Source organism: Thalassophryne amazonica, chromosome 22 (genome assembly GCF_902500255.1).
Source record: "Thalassophryne amazonica chromosome 22, fThaAma1.1, whole genome shotgun sequence".
NCBI lineage: Eukaryota > Metazoa > Chordata > Actinopteri > Batrachoidiformes > Batrachoididae > Thalassophryne > Thalassophryne amazonica.
In genome coordinates, this window is record NC_047124.1 from 9,534,232 (window position 1) to 9,551,691 (window position 17,460).

The window sequence follows — 17,460 nt, forward strand, 5'->3', positions numbered from 1 at the left end:
AGCTGATCTCGAGCCCGTGGATCCCCGGACCAACCCGCGAGTGTATATACAGGTTGAGAGTGACAGACTTTCACACACTCAACATTACAAATGTCCTTTCTTTCTTCACTTAAACAGGATTGCAAATCTTCAAGTCAAACGGGTCCACTGATTGTCAGCAATGAGTTTTCCAAAACAAAAGTGTCCCACCTCTTCTGCCACATGACCAGGGCCGCATCCTTCACACGAGGTGGCAGAGAGCTGTACCTGCACATGGAAGGAGTGTTTAATGTGACGGTGATCTCTATTATAAAAGGATTGAACTTTGATTTTCTCATCAAAATTATGGATTACGGATTTGATTGATTTATGTTGATTTATTCTAGGAAATCCCGCCAGCTGGTGGACATTTGCAAAACTGCGCAAGTTACATTTTCTGTTTACTCCTTGAACTGATGATTTCTCTTTGGTGAAAGATGTCTTGAAACTCTATTATTGGTGATGGTATTATCTTTTGGGGTATTATTTCTCATTTGCACTACTGAATCTCGTAGTTGTCTAGCTCTCTATGTAACGTAAGATTAGCAGCTAACTTATGCTAGCTCTCGTGGTCTGTGAGCTTCAGTAGCTTGTGGTTAGCATCTGTGCTAGTTCTGTACCACATATATGAAATTTATGTATTTTATTTCTATGTTTTCTTGCAGTTTTACAGAGAGACATTGAATCTATGAATGTGTGTCTGTTGGAAAGACGGTAAACACAAGAAAAGCAGGTGGATCCTAAAACCCGTAAACTTTTGCAGACATCTCGGAAAAGGAAACTACTTATGATGCAGATTAATACATTTTGTGCTATGTCTGTCTATAATTCAATGTAATATTTTAGAAGATCTTGTAAATGAGGGAATTTTGTGCAGATTTAATAACGACTTATGGAGAAATCACTGTTTCTGACCGCAAAACAAAAATAACTAAATCGTTCTTAGAAACAGCACTATATCTTTATTAAATTACCCCCATTTTACACATATTCAACAATATTATTAAGACATAAAATGCATTAATCTGCATAATAAGTATTGTTTCCAACATGTCTCAGAGACATCTCTGGGTTTTAGGATCCACCACAAAAGCACTCCTTGTGATTTATTGGGATTCCAACCAGTCATTCAAGTGCTGATGGGGAACACAGTACGAGGGCAGCATAGTGATGATTTGGACGATTTGCAGCATCTGCCCTAGAAATATTTAAACTTTTCATCCTTGTAATTCCAATCCAATGAGTCAACAGCCACAACTGTTTTGTTGGACATGTGACTTTTTTTCTCATAAGTATTAAAGAAAATTTAATCTCTACATCAAAAGTAATTTTAAAATAAATAAATGCTTTTATTCACTTTTGTATCCATAACGATGTGACACTGGTTGTTTTTGCAGCCAGAAATGCGTGATGTCAGAGCATCGCTGAATACATCTTTAACTGCAAGACAAAAAGAATAAATTTGACACTTCAAGGTTTCAGATAAAATGAACCGAGCTGTTAAATGCTTAAAAATTATGGGGTCAATTTCAAGTCCATTTAAGATTTTTCTTTTTTGGTAATAATGTTAAAACTTTTTTTTTTTTTTTAATAGTAGTCAGTTTATTTTTAATTGAATTATTTATAAGGACATTTTTTTCAATTGCAGTTTAGTTTGTGTAACACTGTCTTCAAATTGAAACTGCTGTATAAATGATAATCATTACTTGTAAGCTTTGCAAAATGAGGTGTAGTTTCCAATCCACTTCATTATTAAATGATTAACAATTTGTTTTGGTATTTAAGATGATCAGGCGAAAACAATCCAGGGAGATTTTTTTTGTGGGGGGGATCACTGCTATGGTCTACGGAAACACGAGCGAGCTCAAATGTAAAATATTCTTACCTGATAGAGTTCATAGCCAGTTCTTTCAGAGTTCCCAGATTTGCTTTTAGCCCCCCAATGCCGACAAATGCTTGGTAGAAGTCATAAGAGAGGCCTGTGGTGCCAAAGAGAGATGGATCATCAGAGCTGATCACCATCGGGTGGCCCTCTGACAGAAGCACAGCCGCGGGATGGTTACGAAGATCTGAAACCAGCTTCAGCACCTGCAGGACTCACAACAAACAAACCACATCTACCACTACAACCCCTGGCAAAAATTATGGAATCACCGGCCTCGGAGGATGTTCATTCAGTTGTTTAATTTTGTAGAAAAAAAGCAGATCACCGACATGACACAAAACTAAAGTCATTTCAAATGGCAACTTTCTGGCTTTAAGAAACACTATAAGAAATCAGGAAAAATTGTGGCAGTCAGTAACGGTTACTTTTTTAGACCAAGCAGAGGGAAAAAAAATATGGACTCACTCAATTCTGAGGAATAAATTATGGAATCACCCTGTACATTTTCATCCCCAAAACTAACACCTGCATCACATCAGATCTGCTCGTTAGTCTGCATCTAAAAAGGAGTGATCACACCTTGGAGAGCTGTTGCACCAAGTGGACTGACATGAATCATGGCTCCAACACGAGAGCTGTCAATTGAAACAAAGGAGAGGATTATCAAACTCTTAAAAGAGGGTAAATCATCACGCAATGTTGCAAAAGATGTTGGTTGTTCACAGTCAGCTGTGTCTAAACTCTGGACCAAATACAAACAACATGGGAAGGTTGTTAAAGGCAAACATACTGGTAGACCAAGGAAGACATCAAAGCGTCAAGACAGAAAACTTAAAGCGATATGTCTCAAAAATCAAAGATGCACAACAAAACAAATGAGGAACGAATGGGAGGAAACTGGAGTCAACGTCTGTGACCGAACTGTAAGAAACCGCCTAAAGGAAATGGGATTTACATACAGAAAAGCTAAACGAAAGCCATCATTAACACCTAAACAGAAAAAAAAAAAAAACAAGGTTACAATGGACTAAGGAAAAGCAATCGACTGTGGATGACTGGATGAAAGTCATTCAGTGATGAATCTCGAATCTGCATTGGGCAAGGTGATGATGCTGGAACTTTTGTTTGGTGCCGTTCCAATGAGATTTATAAAGATGACTGCCTGAAGAGAACATGTACATTTCCACAGTCATTGATGATATGGGGCTGCATGTCAGGTAAAGGCACTGGGGAGATGGCTGTCATTACATCATCAATAAATGCACAAGTTTACGTTGATATTTTGGACACTTTTCTTATCCCATCAATTGAAAGGATGTTTGGGGATGATGAAATCATTTTTCAAGATGATAATGCATCTTGCCATAGAGCAAAAACTGTGAAAACATTCCTTGCAAAAAGACACATAGGGTCAATGTCATGGCCAGCAAATAGTCCGGATCTTAATCCAACTGAAAATCTTTGGTTGAAGTTGAAGAAAATGGTCCATGACAAGGCTCCAACCTGCAAAGCTGCTCTGGCAACAGCAATCAGAGACATTTGGAGCCAGATTGATGAAGAGTACTGTAGAAAAAAAAGCAGATCACAGACATGACACAAAACTAAAGTCATTTCAAATAGCAACTTTCTGACTTTAAGAAACACTATAAGAAATCAGGAAAAAAAATTGTGGCAGTCAGTAACGGTTACTTTTTTAGACCAAGCAGAGGGAAAACAAATATGGAATCACTCAATTCTGAGGAAAAAAATTATGGAATCATGAAAAACAAAACGCTCCAACACGTCACTAGTATTTTGTTGCACCACCTCTGGCTTTTATAACAGCTTGGAGTCTCTGAGGCATGGACTTAATGAGTGACAAACAGTACTCTTCATCAATCTGGCTCCAACTTTCTCTGATTGCTGTTGCCAGATCAGCTTTGCAGGTTGGAGCCTTGTCAAGGACCATTTTCTTCAACTTCCACCAAAGATTTTCAATTGGATTAAGATCTGGACTATTTGCAGGTCATGACATTGACCCTATGTGTCTTTTTGCAAGGAATGTTTTCACAGTTTTTGCTCTATGGCAAGATGCATTATCATCTTGAAAAATGATTTCATCATCCCTAAACATCCTTTCAATTGATGGGATAAGAAAAGTGTCCAAAATATCAACGTAAATTGTGCATTTATGGATGATGTAATGTCAGCCATCTCCCCAGTACCTTTACCTGACATGCAGCCCCATATCATCAATGACTGTGGAAATTTACATGTTCTCTTCAGGCAGTCATCTTTATAAATCTCATTGGAACGGCACCAAACAAAAGTTCCAGCATCATCACCTTGCCCAATGCAGATTCGAGATTCATCACTGAATATGACTTTCATCCAGTCATCCACAGTCCATGATTGCTTTTTCTTAGCCCATTGTAACCTTGTTTTTTTCTGTTTAGGTGTTAATGATGGCTTTCGTTTAGCTTTTCTGTATGTAAATCCCACTTCCTTTAGGCGGTTTCTTACAGTTCGGTCACAGACGTTGACTCCAGTTTCCTCCCATTTGTTCCTCATTTGTTTTGTTGTGCATTTGCGATTTTTGAGACATATTGCTTTAAGTTTTCTGTCTTGACGCTTTGATGTCTTCCTTGGTCTACCAGTATGTTTGCCTTTAACAACCTTCCCATGTTGTTTGTATTTGGCCCAGAGTTTACACACAGCTGACTGTTAACAACCAACATCTTTTGCAACATTCCGTGATGATTTACCCTCTTTTAAGAGTTTGACAATCCTCTCTTTTGTTTCAATTGACATCTCTCGTGTTGGAGCCATGATTCATGTCAGTCCACTTGGTGCAACAGCTCTCCAAGGTGTGATCACTCCTTTTTAGATGCAGACTAATGAGCAGATCTGATTTGATGATGAATGAACATCCTCCGAGGCCGGTGATTCCATAATTTTTGCCAGGGGTTGTATAAAAGAAGCCATCCTTCTCAACCAGGATAGGGGACTAACATACCATGTTTCTGTGGTCAACAACCCAAAACACTAGACCACCTGAGTGATGTGAATAAGAACCACCATGATGGTTTACTTTCTTATTGAATTTTAGTGCCTACATGATTAAACCAAGGGGATGTTTTTGACAGGATGAAATGTGAAATTTTTTGTTGACAAAAATTTGAGTAGACCGAGTAAACCTTTCTGCAACTTACAATCAATCAGAAACAGACTAAAGGATAAACTCACCTTTTTTGTACAGTACTAGTCATATTAAAACATTATCACTCGAGCCTTTGAGTGTTCTACAATACAAATGGAAGGAAGAGTTGGAGGACTTGACCGTGGATAGAGAAGTGTGGGATCTACTTCTACCACGACCCGGATAAACAGCAGAAAATGAATGAATGACAGACAGTTGATTTCAACTAAACTTGGATACCTCGTGAAACATTCTAGAGATTAAACAAAATGTTTGACTAAATTTATAGATATCATCTATCCGCATGGCAGAATCTACACTCACAGATTTTTTTTTTTTTTATTCAATTCTGTTGTTGCTGAAACAATGCAACGTCTGACCTGGTTTGAGATGGGGCAAAGCTCCAAGGCCACATTTCTTTTCCTGGAAATCTCCTTGGCAAGTGGATGGCGTGCCAAAGCATAGCCATGCCCAATGCGGGTGGTGTTGAACAAGAGGGCATCAAGAATGTTCTGATCCACATCGGTGCCTTCATCGTCTACACACAGAATATAAAAATTTGACAGATTCAAACCTTTTTTCTGTTACTTTTATAAAGATCCTGAATGTTAGGTATTATAATTATTGTATTACCTGTCTCTCCTGCGTGGAAGAAATACGGCAGTAGTTCTGCAGGTAAACAAAGAGCCTCCCTGTAATACCACAGAGTCCTTCCTCTGTCCTCCCTGCCAACCTTCAAAGCAAAAACATTAATTAATGCAAACAACAAGGTATTAAATCACCATCAACAATAAAGATTCAATATGTAAATTAAAGTACTTCCTTCTTTCTGTCTTACCATGTCAAAACCTACAACAACATCCGGAAAGTCCTTCTGCAACTTAACAGCCTCTTTTACTGCCGTTTTAGCCTCGGATACACTCAGAGTCCTGACAGAAGTCATCAAATTATGAAGCCATCAGATTTTGAACACATCTCAGAATTCAACCACTTTGCCCTAAACTGACTTTCAACCACAGGATTCTGTTACAGTGTACAAAACTAGTGTAAAACATCGATTAGATAGGACAACTTAATACAGTAATGAGCAAATATTCATTAAAATTTGCAGAAATATTTGGAATTTCTTCTTTTAGGTTGAGAAGAATACAGATAATATCATTTAGCCATGTGTTAATAGATATTTACATACTGTCATAATGTCAAGAAAGCATCATGTCATCTACGTAAAACAGTCACACTGGTAAACGTACCTGTGGGCAGAAATTATGACGCGAGCTCCGAGAAAGTCTGGGTGATCTCCTATAAATTTCTTGGTTACTTCTTGAAAGGTTTTCAAAGACCAGACTTTATCGTGGGTGGTTCCATCGAGCTCGTACGTCTACAACACAGAAAATGCTCAGTTGCAATTTAAGATATATCAGGGAGGATCTTTGTTAGATCCAGTATTACTGGTGACAATGTAGCTGTAAATGTAAACACAAGCACAAACTAGAACCTGACCAATATATTAGTTGATTGATATTATCCACGAGCATTTTACAAACATATCAGTATTGTATTTTTTTTTCTGCTGATACTAAAACTTCTTTCCCCCAAAATAAACAATGGCGGAAAACAATTTGGCCATTGTAGATGGTGTCATCACCAGTGACGTTCCTACTTATTCACTTATTTATTCTTAGAAATCAATACGGAGTCAGAAGACGCGAATGAAGTGTAGAAACGCCGCATCACCTGGCTTCACTGCAGAGATGCAAGTAAGTCCCACCGAAAATTCATTTACATTAAATGAATATAAGCCAAAGTTGATGTGTTATAGCTGGCAGAGGTCTATCGAAGCATCTACAGAGCGCCAGGGAGAGGCACTCACCATTACATGGTAAGGAGAAAAAAATAGATCATAACATTTTTAAAGTGTAAATGTTTAATTAATAAGTTGCATCTTTCAGTTTCTGGTGAGGTGAGAACGTCGCTCGTGCAAATGCTCCAAGATGCTTGGACGATTGAGAGTCAACAACGTTACTTTACAAAGAAACTAAAGACTATTTTTTTAATTACTTCAAAAAAATTTATTTTAACAATGATTATAATTACTTCATAAATATTCGTATTTCATTATAAACCACTATTTCATTAACTGTTAGGAGGACACTGTGTGCAAGTGAAGGGCGTCCTGCCTTGGAGGGACACTGTGTAGTGAAGAAGCACACATAATAATCATAATGTTTTATGGTTTTATGACCCTTTTGACAACTTATGTCCTTCTTTTCTCTCTGGTATTAAATGCATAAAACATGGAAGGATTGCGAACATTTTGTTCTCAAACATCTATGACAAAGAAATGTATTTGAGGCAAGAGGTTTTAAATAGGTATAATTTTAACCACCAACCACAGTACCTTCACGCTGTCTTGACTTTGATTACCAGTCATCGTGTATCATCACGCAGCATTTGCATGAAACAGACTTTACGTCTGTTTTGGCCCCGCCTAGCTGGTCCCACAGCAACCACTTGTCTCTTGTCACTGTAAAATGTCCACTGATTGAAAATGAATGACAGCTGGTCACTTTGCCTCTCTCTCTTGTAGCTAACATGAACAAGGGGTGATGGGGGACCCAACCTTACTTGAGAGCGTTATAAACAATGCCAGCAGAGCACCTTCTGCTGTACAAACTATGTAATGACACCATCTACAATTGCCAAATTGTTTTCTGACATTGTTTATTTTGGGGGAAAGAGGTTTTCGTATTGGAGGAGAGGGGGGTCATGAATCATAATGTTTTATGACCCTTTTGACAACGTATATCCTTCTTTTCTCTCTAACACCCTTATATCTGTATTGGTCAGACTCTATCACAAACCTGTGACAGACCACTCCGAAGTTCCAAATACATGATGTTGTCTTGGTGAAGCTCTTCTAGGCCCCTGTAGAAGTAGTCCCTTAGTACGGGGGCATGAGTGATTAGCCCAGAAGCTGCCATGAAGGCTTTCTCAAACCTCTCCCACACAACATCTTGATTGGAGTATGCACCCTCTGGATCTTCAGTGAAGAGCGTGAGGTGCTGCATTAAACTGGAGAAATCCCCAAACAAGTATTTTGTTAGATTGTGGCATTGCACTTACTTTAAAAGTACTGGAGGGGTGACTTCTTATACCTGTTGTCAAAGCTTGTAGGGTCTCCTATTCTGGCTCTCAAGTCTGATAGCAGCTGCCAGTAGAAGCAGTCCCACCATGGGAAAGGCTGGTGATAGGAGAAAAGAAAGCGGACTGACTTGTCCCATGTGAAGCAGATGTAGCAGTGTGGCCTGTAGGTGGCGTTCTTCACCAGCCACTCAACACTAACCAGAGAGGAGCTGTGAATGTGGAGGGCTGCACCTATGGCCAAAACAATACACCAAAATTTTGGTTATTACTCATTTGGGAGCATGCACTTGTGCAGCTGCACCACCACATAACTGCCCAGGGTCCTGGATGGCACCCCAACCCCCCAGCTAGGCAACCAGTGTATTCGCACCTTTAGAAAGTAACCATCCATCTGCTGCAGCCAGGTGATACAAGAGGGTCCTCGTGGTCTTCTCCAGCTGCAGGGTTCCTCAACACTGAGGCACCTGTGTGCTGGATAATGCCCAGAGAAACACGACACATGGCCAAAATGCCGTAGCTGATACGCCCTCATTTTGTAAGAGCTACTCATCAGTCTCCCTAAAAATACAGCTCGCTTGAGATAAAGTCAATCCAGCGGTACCCACGTATCCTCTGAAGACACCTACGTAGTACTGGGTATCTAGTTGATGTCTTATGTCACTCATAAGCCACCAACTCTCACAAGCACCAGGATCCTGAAGAGCTGGTTAGTACTAAGGAACTGTTGAATCACCTTTGGGCATCTTCTGCAGCAGTCGAAAGATGGAGCTTCTTTGGATGAGAGGCTTTGCTTTGAAGAAGTGAAATGCAGGCGGGAACTGTGCCGCAGACATCTCTCGCTTCTTGAGCCAGTGGAGGTAAGTGTTGAGTTTCTGCTCAGCCGCAGTCAGCACCACTCGGCCTCCCGTCTGCCTGGAAGCCTCTTGCTGGATCAGCATGTCCCTCTGAGTCGGGTCAGGCATCCCGTCAGTCACCCGCACCAACCACAGAAGGGGCACACATGCAATCACAGCTTGGCAGATTGGGATGGCCATGTCCTTTTGTTCCACAGGAGGGCGCTGTGTCCTTGCTAGAGCGTTTTCAGTTGCTTTATTTCAAGCTGTGAAGACAAATACAGAGAATAAATACAACCAAATTAAGTTCTCAGTGATGTCATAAAGCAATGTAAGCTGTTTGTTTGTGGCTCAACACTAATCCCTTGGACTCACATCAACATTTAAGACTAAGTATGTTACCTGTGATATAAAGCACAAATTGTGAAGTTTGGGTCCATAAATATTTGGACATTACATTATTATTAATTTTTTAATTATTTTGCTGCAATAGAGGTGAACTGAAGCGAGACATATTTGTAGTGTAGATTTTAATTTTTAACAAAAACAAAAACATTGCATCCATTTAGGAATTACAGACATTTCGGGAGCCCTTATGGAAATAATTATTTTTCAATCAGACAAAAAACATCTTACTGTCCACCTACTTGTGTGCCTGCTATTTTAATGCAAAAGTAATTATTTTATAAAATGAACACAAGGTTGTTATTGCTAAAATCATCATTTCACCTTCTAACAACATGGCTCTTGTTCACAACACAAAGACGGTAACTGATTGATAATAATCTTGGCAAATCTAAAAACAACATGTAAATTGCCTATAAGGGTCCAGGACACAACTATAAGTTGATTTTCGGTTGTCATCCAATGTTATTGTCTTCAAAAGTTAACTTCTCAAATGAACAGTCACCTTGTTGGTGAGCAGCTTTTGTCACCATCTAGTGGGTGGTGTGAGCATTTCAGAGCTTCTGTTACATTTCCTAGTTGAAACCCAAAATTCAGTAAATAAAGGCATTTACCACTGTCAGAATTGCATGAGTTTTTGGCAGGCAGAGCTTTGACCTCCTAGTATTAATGCATAAAAATTACAATTTTAATTGTTGTACGGTTCTTGAGTTTTAGGACATGGAAGGTTTTGCTGTACAGATATCAATTTCTCTTGACAAGCAAAATTTACAGCTGTGAATAGCACTAAAGCAGAAAATGAGATATATATATATACACACACACACACACACACACATTTTTTATGAATTAGAATGCTTAATTTTAAATACGATTCTTTCTTGACTGCAATACATTAAAAAAGTACAATAACTTCTAAAATAATTTGAATCTTTCATTTACTTGAAACAATCTGACAAAAATGTACTGCACGTCAACTGTGAAATCATGCAAAATATGTTAAAAGATTTGCACACTGGCAAAAACAAAGAAACAAAAAAAACAGGATGCTCACTGGTCTATCTGTACCGAAATAAATAATTTAAAAAATAAGCAGTTTTTGATTCCATTACACCAATGCTCATCCTGCTAATTGCAGGAGGGGAAATAAATAAAATAAAATACTTACATGTAGCAAGAGCTTTAGGAATCTTGCACCTCAGGTCACTGCCATCCTGAAAGACTGCGCTTGTTGTCCACAAGATGCTCCAATATGAGGTCACTGCGTCAGCAAATAGTCAGTCGTTGCATAATTCGGTATTTCCTCAGACAAACGCCATGTGACAAACTAATGGGTGAGGCATGAGTCGCCAGTGTTTCCAAATAAATGAACGAAGCAAAAGAAATTCAGATGTTGTGCATGTCACGAAGAGCAGAGAGGTAATACCAATAGATAATACTTTATTATGTTGTACATTTCCACAATATTTTCAGTTGGAGACACACTTAAGAGAAGAATAAAAACCACACATAACTTAATCTGGAAGCCTCATATACATACAGTGCACCACATGGAACGACATCACCCACTCCTTCAAATGCAGCGTACAGTTGACGTACTTCAATAGATTAACTTGTAAGACATTTGTAGTTTCTTTCTGCACTCTGTGATTGGACCTAGCAGACACTCTTTAGCAACGCAACGCTCCGTGAAGCTCATCACATGGTGCTGAAGTGCATAAAATTGTGAAAATGAGACAGAATGTGTGTTTGTGTCCTAATGATCTGATCAGCAGCAGAGTAAACCAGTCACAATGACTGTGCAGTACCCACAATGCACATCTGTAACGTCGAGCTGCATCACCCTTCAGGTCGTTTGATGCACAGAAGAAAAAAAATTACAGCAATACATCACATGACGACAAATCTCCGGCATCACAAATTCTTTTCACAGACGAAGGAATGATGTCTTTCATATGACAAAAATAAAAAAAAGACAAACAGAAGACCAGCAGTTCTCGAACACAGCAGGGCTACTCAGTCCATAAACTTGCGGTTTGGGTTGGCACCAAAGAGAGCCACACGGATTTCAGGCATCATCTGCAAACAGAGGCTCATGGTTCACATCAAGTAAAATACCTGGGCTCAAATGTCTAATACAGGTCTCTGCAAAAATAATTCCTAAAAATTAATCTGAATCGAGTCTTTCTGTGTGAAAGTTGGATGTTTTTCCCCTCATGTGCATGGGTTTTCTCCTGGTCAGTTTTCTGTGGTCCTGATGTTGACTCACTGTGGACACCGAGTGGATTCCTGAACATTTTACACAGCAGATGAGCTATACAGATTTAATAGTATACTTTCCTCTGGTTGGTCCACTTTGCATTTTCACATAAAGCGAGCTGCAGGACACCACATCCTCTAAAATCTATCAGTGCACTTGATTTTTGTGCACTGCTGTTTTCACATCTGGACAAAGTAACTGCAACAAGGGTGCATCTGCACCAGGCTTCACTTCAACTAACTAAAACAGTCTGTTGTGTGAAGACCTCAAAAGAATACACTTTGCCAACTTCAAAAGTTAAGTCTGAATTATTGTAACTCTACTTCACACCATCAGTATGGGCTGTGTTCGTGTCCTACCTGCTGAGCCATGAGGTCCAACCTACTCTCCAGGGTGTTGGACACCTTAATCTTCCCATCGCTATTATAGATCTCAATGCCTCCAGAACTGAAGATGGACAAATCGGAAAACAAGAGTTTGAATGTCGCAGATGCTAACCTGAAATTTTAAAATTCACATTTGGTAATCATTCAAATGGGTTTCACATGCTTACACATCTGGGGAGAGAAAGTTGTCCTGGTCAATGCGGACCTCCACATTGGTCTTCACAGCGGATTTATATATGGGAATATTCCTCTGGATGGATGCCTGGGTGACAGGATGTTGTTTAAAATTACAGTTTAGTGAAGTCTATCAGAGCCTGCACTTGTTAAAGAAGACGTTACTCACCTGCACCAACTGAACATCCCGTTTACGGCAGCGAATAGTCACTTTGGGCTCCAAAAGTTGATAGAGCCCCTGCAATAAATAAAAACTTAATATCAAACCTTAATTCCACTGAGTATGATCGACAAAACAAGTTAGCAGCAGAGGCTAACCTGTAAAACCAACCCGTCCAATAGAGCTGGATACTTGGATGGATCTTTTGCAATACTGGCGAGCCGCTGGCACGCCTCATTCAGCAATTCCTGACGGTACAAATTGACACAATGTGTTCATCATTTCCCAGTTATCTCTTTGATTTACATAAATTATATGACAATCACATTTTAAAAAAAAAAGTGCTAAATAGCTCACCAAGATCATGTCATCGCGGGCCTTTAGTACCTTCAGTCGAGCCTGGTTCATCAAATTTGACATCTGACTGTTGGGAAACAAATAACACAAACACACACCAGATCGGTTTAGTGTGTGGACACCATCTCGAGAATTTGGACAGCGAACAACACACTCGTTGGATGAAAGAACTAAAAATTAGGAAGACTGTGCAGCTATTACCATTTTCCTAAAAAGGACCAAATTAAGACAGAGAGGTCACAAGTCCAAGTGACTCACATTTTCTTCTGCTGCTCAATCTGCTTCTCTTTCTTCTCGTAGTACTCCATTATCTTCAGCCTTTGAGTTTGGACCAGGCGGCCCTTCTCTATGTTGAACTCTTCCTCTGCCTGCAGGGGGAGACACTCTTCAGCAGAAATCCTTCTTTGTCAATATCTTGATTTGTTTGCTGAACTTGAATGAAGCAGCTGATGCAGATAATAAACTTAAAGGCCACTTTCAAGGTTTAAGTAGCAATATGTAGGAGGCCAACCAATGGGAACCCTTCCCTATTAATCTGAGGTTGGGACTCCGACAAGGAGCTATTATTATATTATTGAGCTATTGTCCCATTTAAAGCATTACAATAATGACCCAAGTGCAACATTAACTTTGAAAGTTTTAAAATGAAATTTCCAATATAAATGCTTTTTTTTTTTTCTTATTTTTTTGGCCATTTACAACCATTAACATAATGGGGGGAAATCATTAAACTAAAAGTTAAAAGGATTCTACTGCAGCATGCAATTTTTTTTTTTTTATATAATTAGCACATAATATGAAGATATTACATATTTTGTTTCTGAAAATAACACATCAGCTGCATATGGCATCATAAGTACATATGGATTTTTTTTAATCTGAATACTGAATATTGGCTTAAAGTGGTTAAAGACTAAATATATGAAAGACTGGGGAGCAATGTGTTACACATACACACACTAACTAGGTAAATACTTTGAATTTTTAAATTAATGCTGCAAACGGTGGATAAATCAGCATCATATAAATAGCACCAGCTTCCAATGATCACATATTTTACAATGGATGCTCCAAATCATGTGCTGATCAGTTTTAAGACAAAACAGCAACAATTCTTCTAAAACTAATATATAAGACAGAATATTAATTTGGTGTTTCAGCATTTCTCATAATGCCCCTGGCGGCCGTCTGCGCTTCCCAGAATGCATCGCGGTCTCACAGCGTATGTAAACAATGGCAAAGCGAGGATGTGAATGAGTTCATGATGATTATACGCTCTCCCAAGTTGAGAGGGTTATCTAGAGGAGGTGTAGCACCTGTGATGGACTTCTGCTGTGCCTCGATGTTGTCTTATTGTCCATACTTCACAAGATGTGTTTACACTGTGAATGCTGAGCTCCTGACACCGGAACTCTGCTGAAACCGACCCCTCGCGTGAGTTTTGGACCACCAGACGGTGCGAGATTCACAACTGCGAAACACCAAATGACCGTAAATGTGCCCACTTGGGATTCTGATGCATGTAAAGGTAATATCTTTACCACCCCCTAGTGGTGTGCAATAAGTCTCTGAGCTGATATACCCTTGTTACATCGCTGTGGTGTAACAACCTATTAAGGAGAGCAAGAGAAGGAAAATAAAAATAATAAGTCCACCACCTGATGACACGATGCCACAAATGCCAGATCTCACAGACTGTAACTGATAAATGAGTCTTTTAATGAAAACTAAGAACCAAAGCACAACTTGATGGTGCCTAAAAATGGTGGAAGATGACATCTAACCTGAAAGTGATTTTCTCACAGCATTGTAGGGTTAAGTGTGTGTGTGTGTCTATACACATTCGTACCTTTGCATCTATTTCTTCTGCCTTCTCATTGGCCTCCTGCTCGATAAAGGCCATCATATGCTTGATCTAAAAACAAGAATAAGAATCATGAAGAACAACTAAAATTTCTCAGGTGTATACAGAAGCTAGAAAATAACTGATAAATTTGTAAATTTGAATAGTAACTCTACTTCCAGTTGGAGCTGGAACGATTAATCAATTATTTGATTGTTAATCAACTATTACATTAATCAACAACTATTTTGATAGTTGATTAATCGCTTTGAGTCATTTTGAAGAAAAATCCACATTCTCTGAGTTCAGCTTCTTAAATGTGAATCATTTCTTGTTTATTTTACCAAGCTGCTTTGCTCCTATTTGGCAGTAAACTTAATATATTTGGACTGTGGACAAAACAAGACATTTTAAGGTGCCATCTCAGGCTCTGGATAACACCGATCGGACATTTTTCACCATTTTACGCACCTGACAACTAGTCGAGAAAATAAATATAGCATCACACTCAGAGCGCAAACCTCCGCCAATAGTAGCATCCAAATCCACACATTTTTACCTTGGAAAATTTTTCAAGGTCAAAGTCTTGTTAGAAGTGGCTTTTCATAAGTTAAAATATAGATCAAAAGGGCTTTTCAATGTTAAAAAATCAAATATCTGATAAATCCGCAATATGGATCAGATGTGGATCAAACTTAGTCTATTCTTTGAGCACTGCACCTTATTTTCACAAATGAGAGAGATTGTGGCACTTTTAATTGAGATATAATGCAAAATGTACACCAAAGGGGCTTTTCAATATTAAGTTCAAATGTCCACAAAATCCACAATCTGGACCAAACTTTGTCAGGCGATAGTGAGTGCCAGTCTGTACTTCACATTCAACTATGAGAGTGATTGGGGCAAGATATGATGTAAAATATACATTAAATGGGGCTATCAATGTTTAAAATTTAAATGGCCACAAAATCTGTAATCTGGATAAGATCTTTGTCAGTTGATAAAGGATACCATCCTACACAACTCTCTCAAATATGAAAGAAATTTGATGTTTTTTGACAGACTTATAAATATTTGAAAAAGCGTTCAATGTTAAGTTAGGGAGTTTTTCCAATACTCCAAGATTTTTCCTGACTTTGCCCTTTGACCTTGAAAGTTGAATCAGTTCTTGCCTATCAGGATATGAATCTTCAGTAAAATAAAAATTCATAATGATATGAAAAAGTGTGGGCTCTAGGCTGTTCACAATCAATCAAACAAACAGACAAACAAGGCTGAAAAGATAACCTCCTCCAACTTAGTTGGTGGATGTAATAATGATGAAAATATTTGTGAGGTGCAGCCTTACTTCTAGACAACCGCTTTGCACACTTCTGGATGTACTGCACAACAGCACAATTCAAATATGGATCGTGTCCAATTCCACAATCGTTCCCATGTGCATATGGCACACAGGCACCAAATGATTCCCGACATGAACCGAGTCAAAAGAGTCGGCTCCATAAAATGAACCATTTTCACCATCAAATAATCACAGTGCTCCAAATCTAATGCAGTACTTTTATATACCATATCTTCTCCATCTCTACTATCTGCATTTGTCAGATTTTCACATTAACTGGTTGCTAGTTAGTTAGTTAGTTAGTTCGTTATGTGCCAGTTCCTCTTCAGGCTGCTCATCATGTGATCACATGGAAATATGACACACACTGCACAATTTGCCTCAGCTTCCACACTACAATGGCTCTAAAATAATTCATTTTGTTCTAACTGCAGCCAGATGTAATCCAGGAATTTTATTCCAGTTTATCATTTTGTTCCCAAACAGCTGCACCGACGCCCGGCTGTCATTCTTCACCTCTTACTCTTCCAATTCGACAGCTAAGACCTCAGAGACTGTTTTGTGAAGGAAAGTCAGATATTTATTGAGGTGAGACCGTGAAGGCTGAAGATGTTTTCTACCTGTTTCTGGACGTCCGCGTCGCTCAGCGCCATGATGGTCGCAGCTCCGCCCGGGCCTGCGAGGCAAACAACAAAATCAAACGCACACCGTCACCGACAACACGGACACCTCGAACGCCCAAAACCACTTTACACACAGATGTTTATTTACCTGGGAATACACAGACAAACGGGTATGAATGAAAAGCCGCAGTCGTGACTCGTAAAGATGTCTACGGTGGGTCAGCTGATCCGCAAAATCACATGGTGTTTACTTCCTCCAAAGCAGCCAATCAGATGTGAGAAGTACAGCCTGCAACATGACGCTACAGTTTCTGTCACAAATAAATAAATTAAATTAAACAAAAAACTTGTATTTGTATGATGCGTGCTTTTATACTTTTATGCATTTTTTACACAGTAACAAATGAATTATTTTATTGTATTTGTGTATGCGCTTTATTTTATTGTTGTATTTGTATTATAAGTGTTTTTTTATGAATGTGATGCTCATTATAATACCATTAATTAACTCAGGTGTTTTTATTATTTTATTGTTGTACTTGTATGACGTGTGCTTTTACACTTTTATGTAATTTTTTACACACTAATAAATTAATTATGGTGCTTATTATAACGCCACTGTTTTTTTTTTGTTTGTTTTGTTTTTATTTTATTGCTGTATTTGTATAATATGTGCTTTATATACGTTTAGGATTTTTTTTTTTTTTTACGAATTGTGATGCTTATTATAATACCAATAATTGACTCAGGTGTTTTTATTATTTTATTGTTGTACTTGTATGATGTGTGCTTTATACTTTTAAGTAATTTTTTACACACTAATAAATTAATTATGGTACTTATTATAAC

The 17,460-nt window shown here is 38.6% G+C and overlaps 2 protein-coding genes across 2 annotated transcripts; both read right to left on the reverse strand.

Moving 5' to 3' along the window:
• Nucleotides 1–103: 103 nt before the first annotated feature.
• On the reverse strand, nt 104–10,805 carry ada2b (adenosine deaminase 2b). The gene is made up of 10 exons (XM_034163484.1): nt 10,635–10,805; nt 8,962–9,327; nt 8,240–8,459; nt 7,946–8,156; nt 6,335–6,462; nt 5,920–6,010; nt 5,715–5,814; nt 5,462–5,619; nt 1,904–2,106; nt 104–246 (listed from the first exon to the last, which is right to left on the reverse strand). The coding sequence occupies exons 2-10, from the start codon at nt 9,260–9,262 to the stop codon at nt 135–137; spliced, it is 1,524 nt and encodes a 507-aa protein (XP_034019375.1). The 5' UTR covers nt 9,263–9,327; nt 10,635–10,805; the 3' UTR covers nt 104–134.
• An 81-nt stretch (nt 10,806–10,886) lies between these two features.
• On the reverse strand, nt 10,887–16,890 carry atp6v1e1b (ATPase H+ transporting V1 subunit E1b). The gene is made up of 10 exons (XM_034163486.1): nt 16,760–16,890; nt 16,609–16,664; nt 14,653–14,718; nt 13,062–13,171; nt 12,804–12,870; nt 12,605–12,694; nt 12,456–12,524; nt 12,280–12,374; nt 12,086–12,173; nt 10,887–11,545 (listed from the first exon to the last, which is right to left on the reverse strand). Exons 2-10 carry the CDS (start codon nt 16,639–16,641, stop codon nt 11,483–11,485), a joined length of 681 nt encoding a protein of 226 aa, XP_034019377.1. The 5' UTR covers nt 16,642–16,664; nt 16,760–16,890; the 3' UTR covers nt 10,887–11,482.
• Between the last annotated feature and the right edge of the window lie 570 nt (nt 16,891–17,460).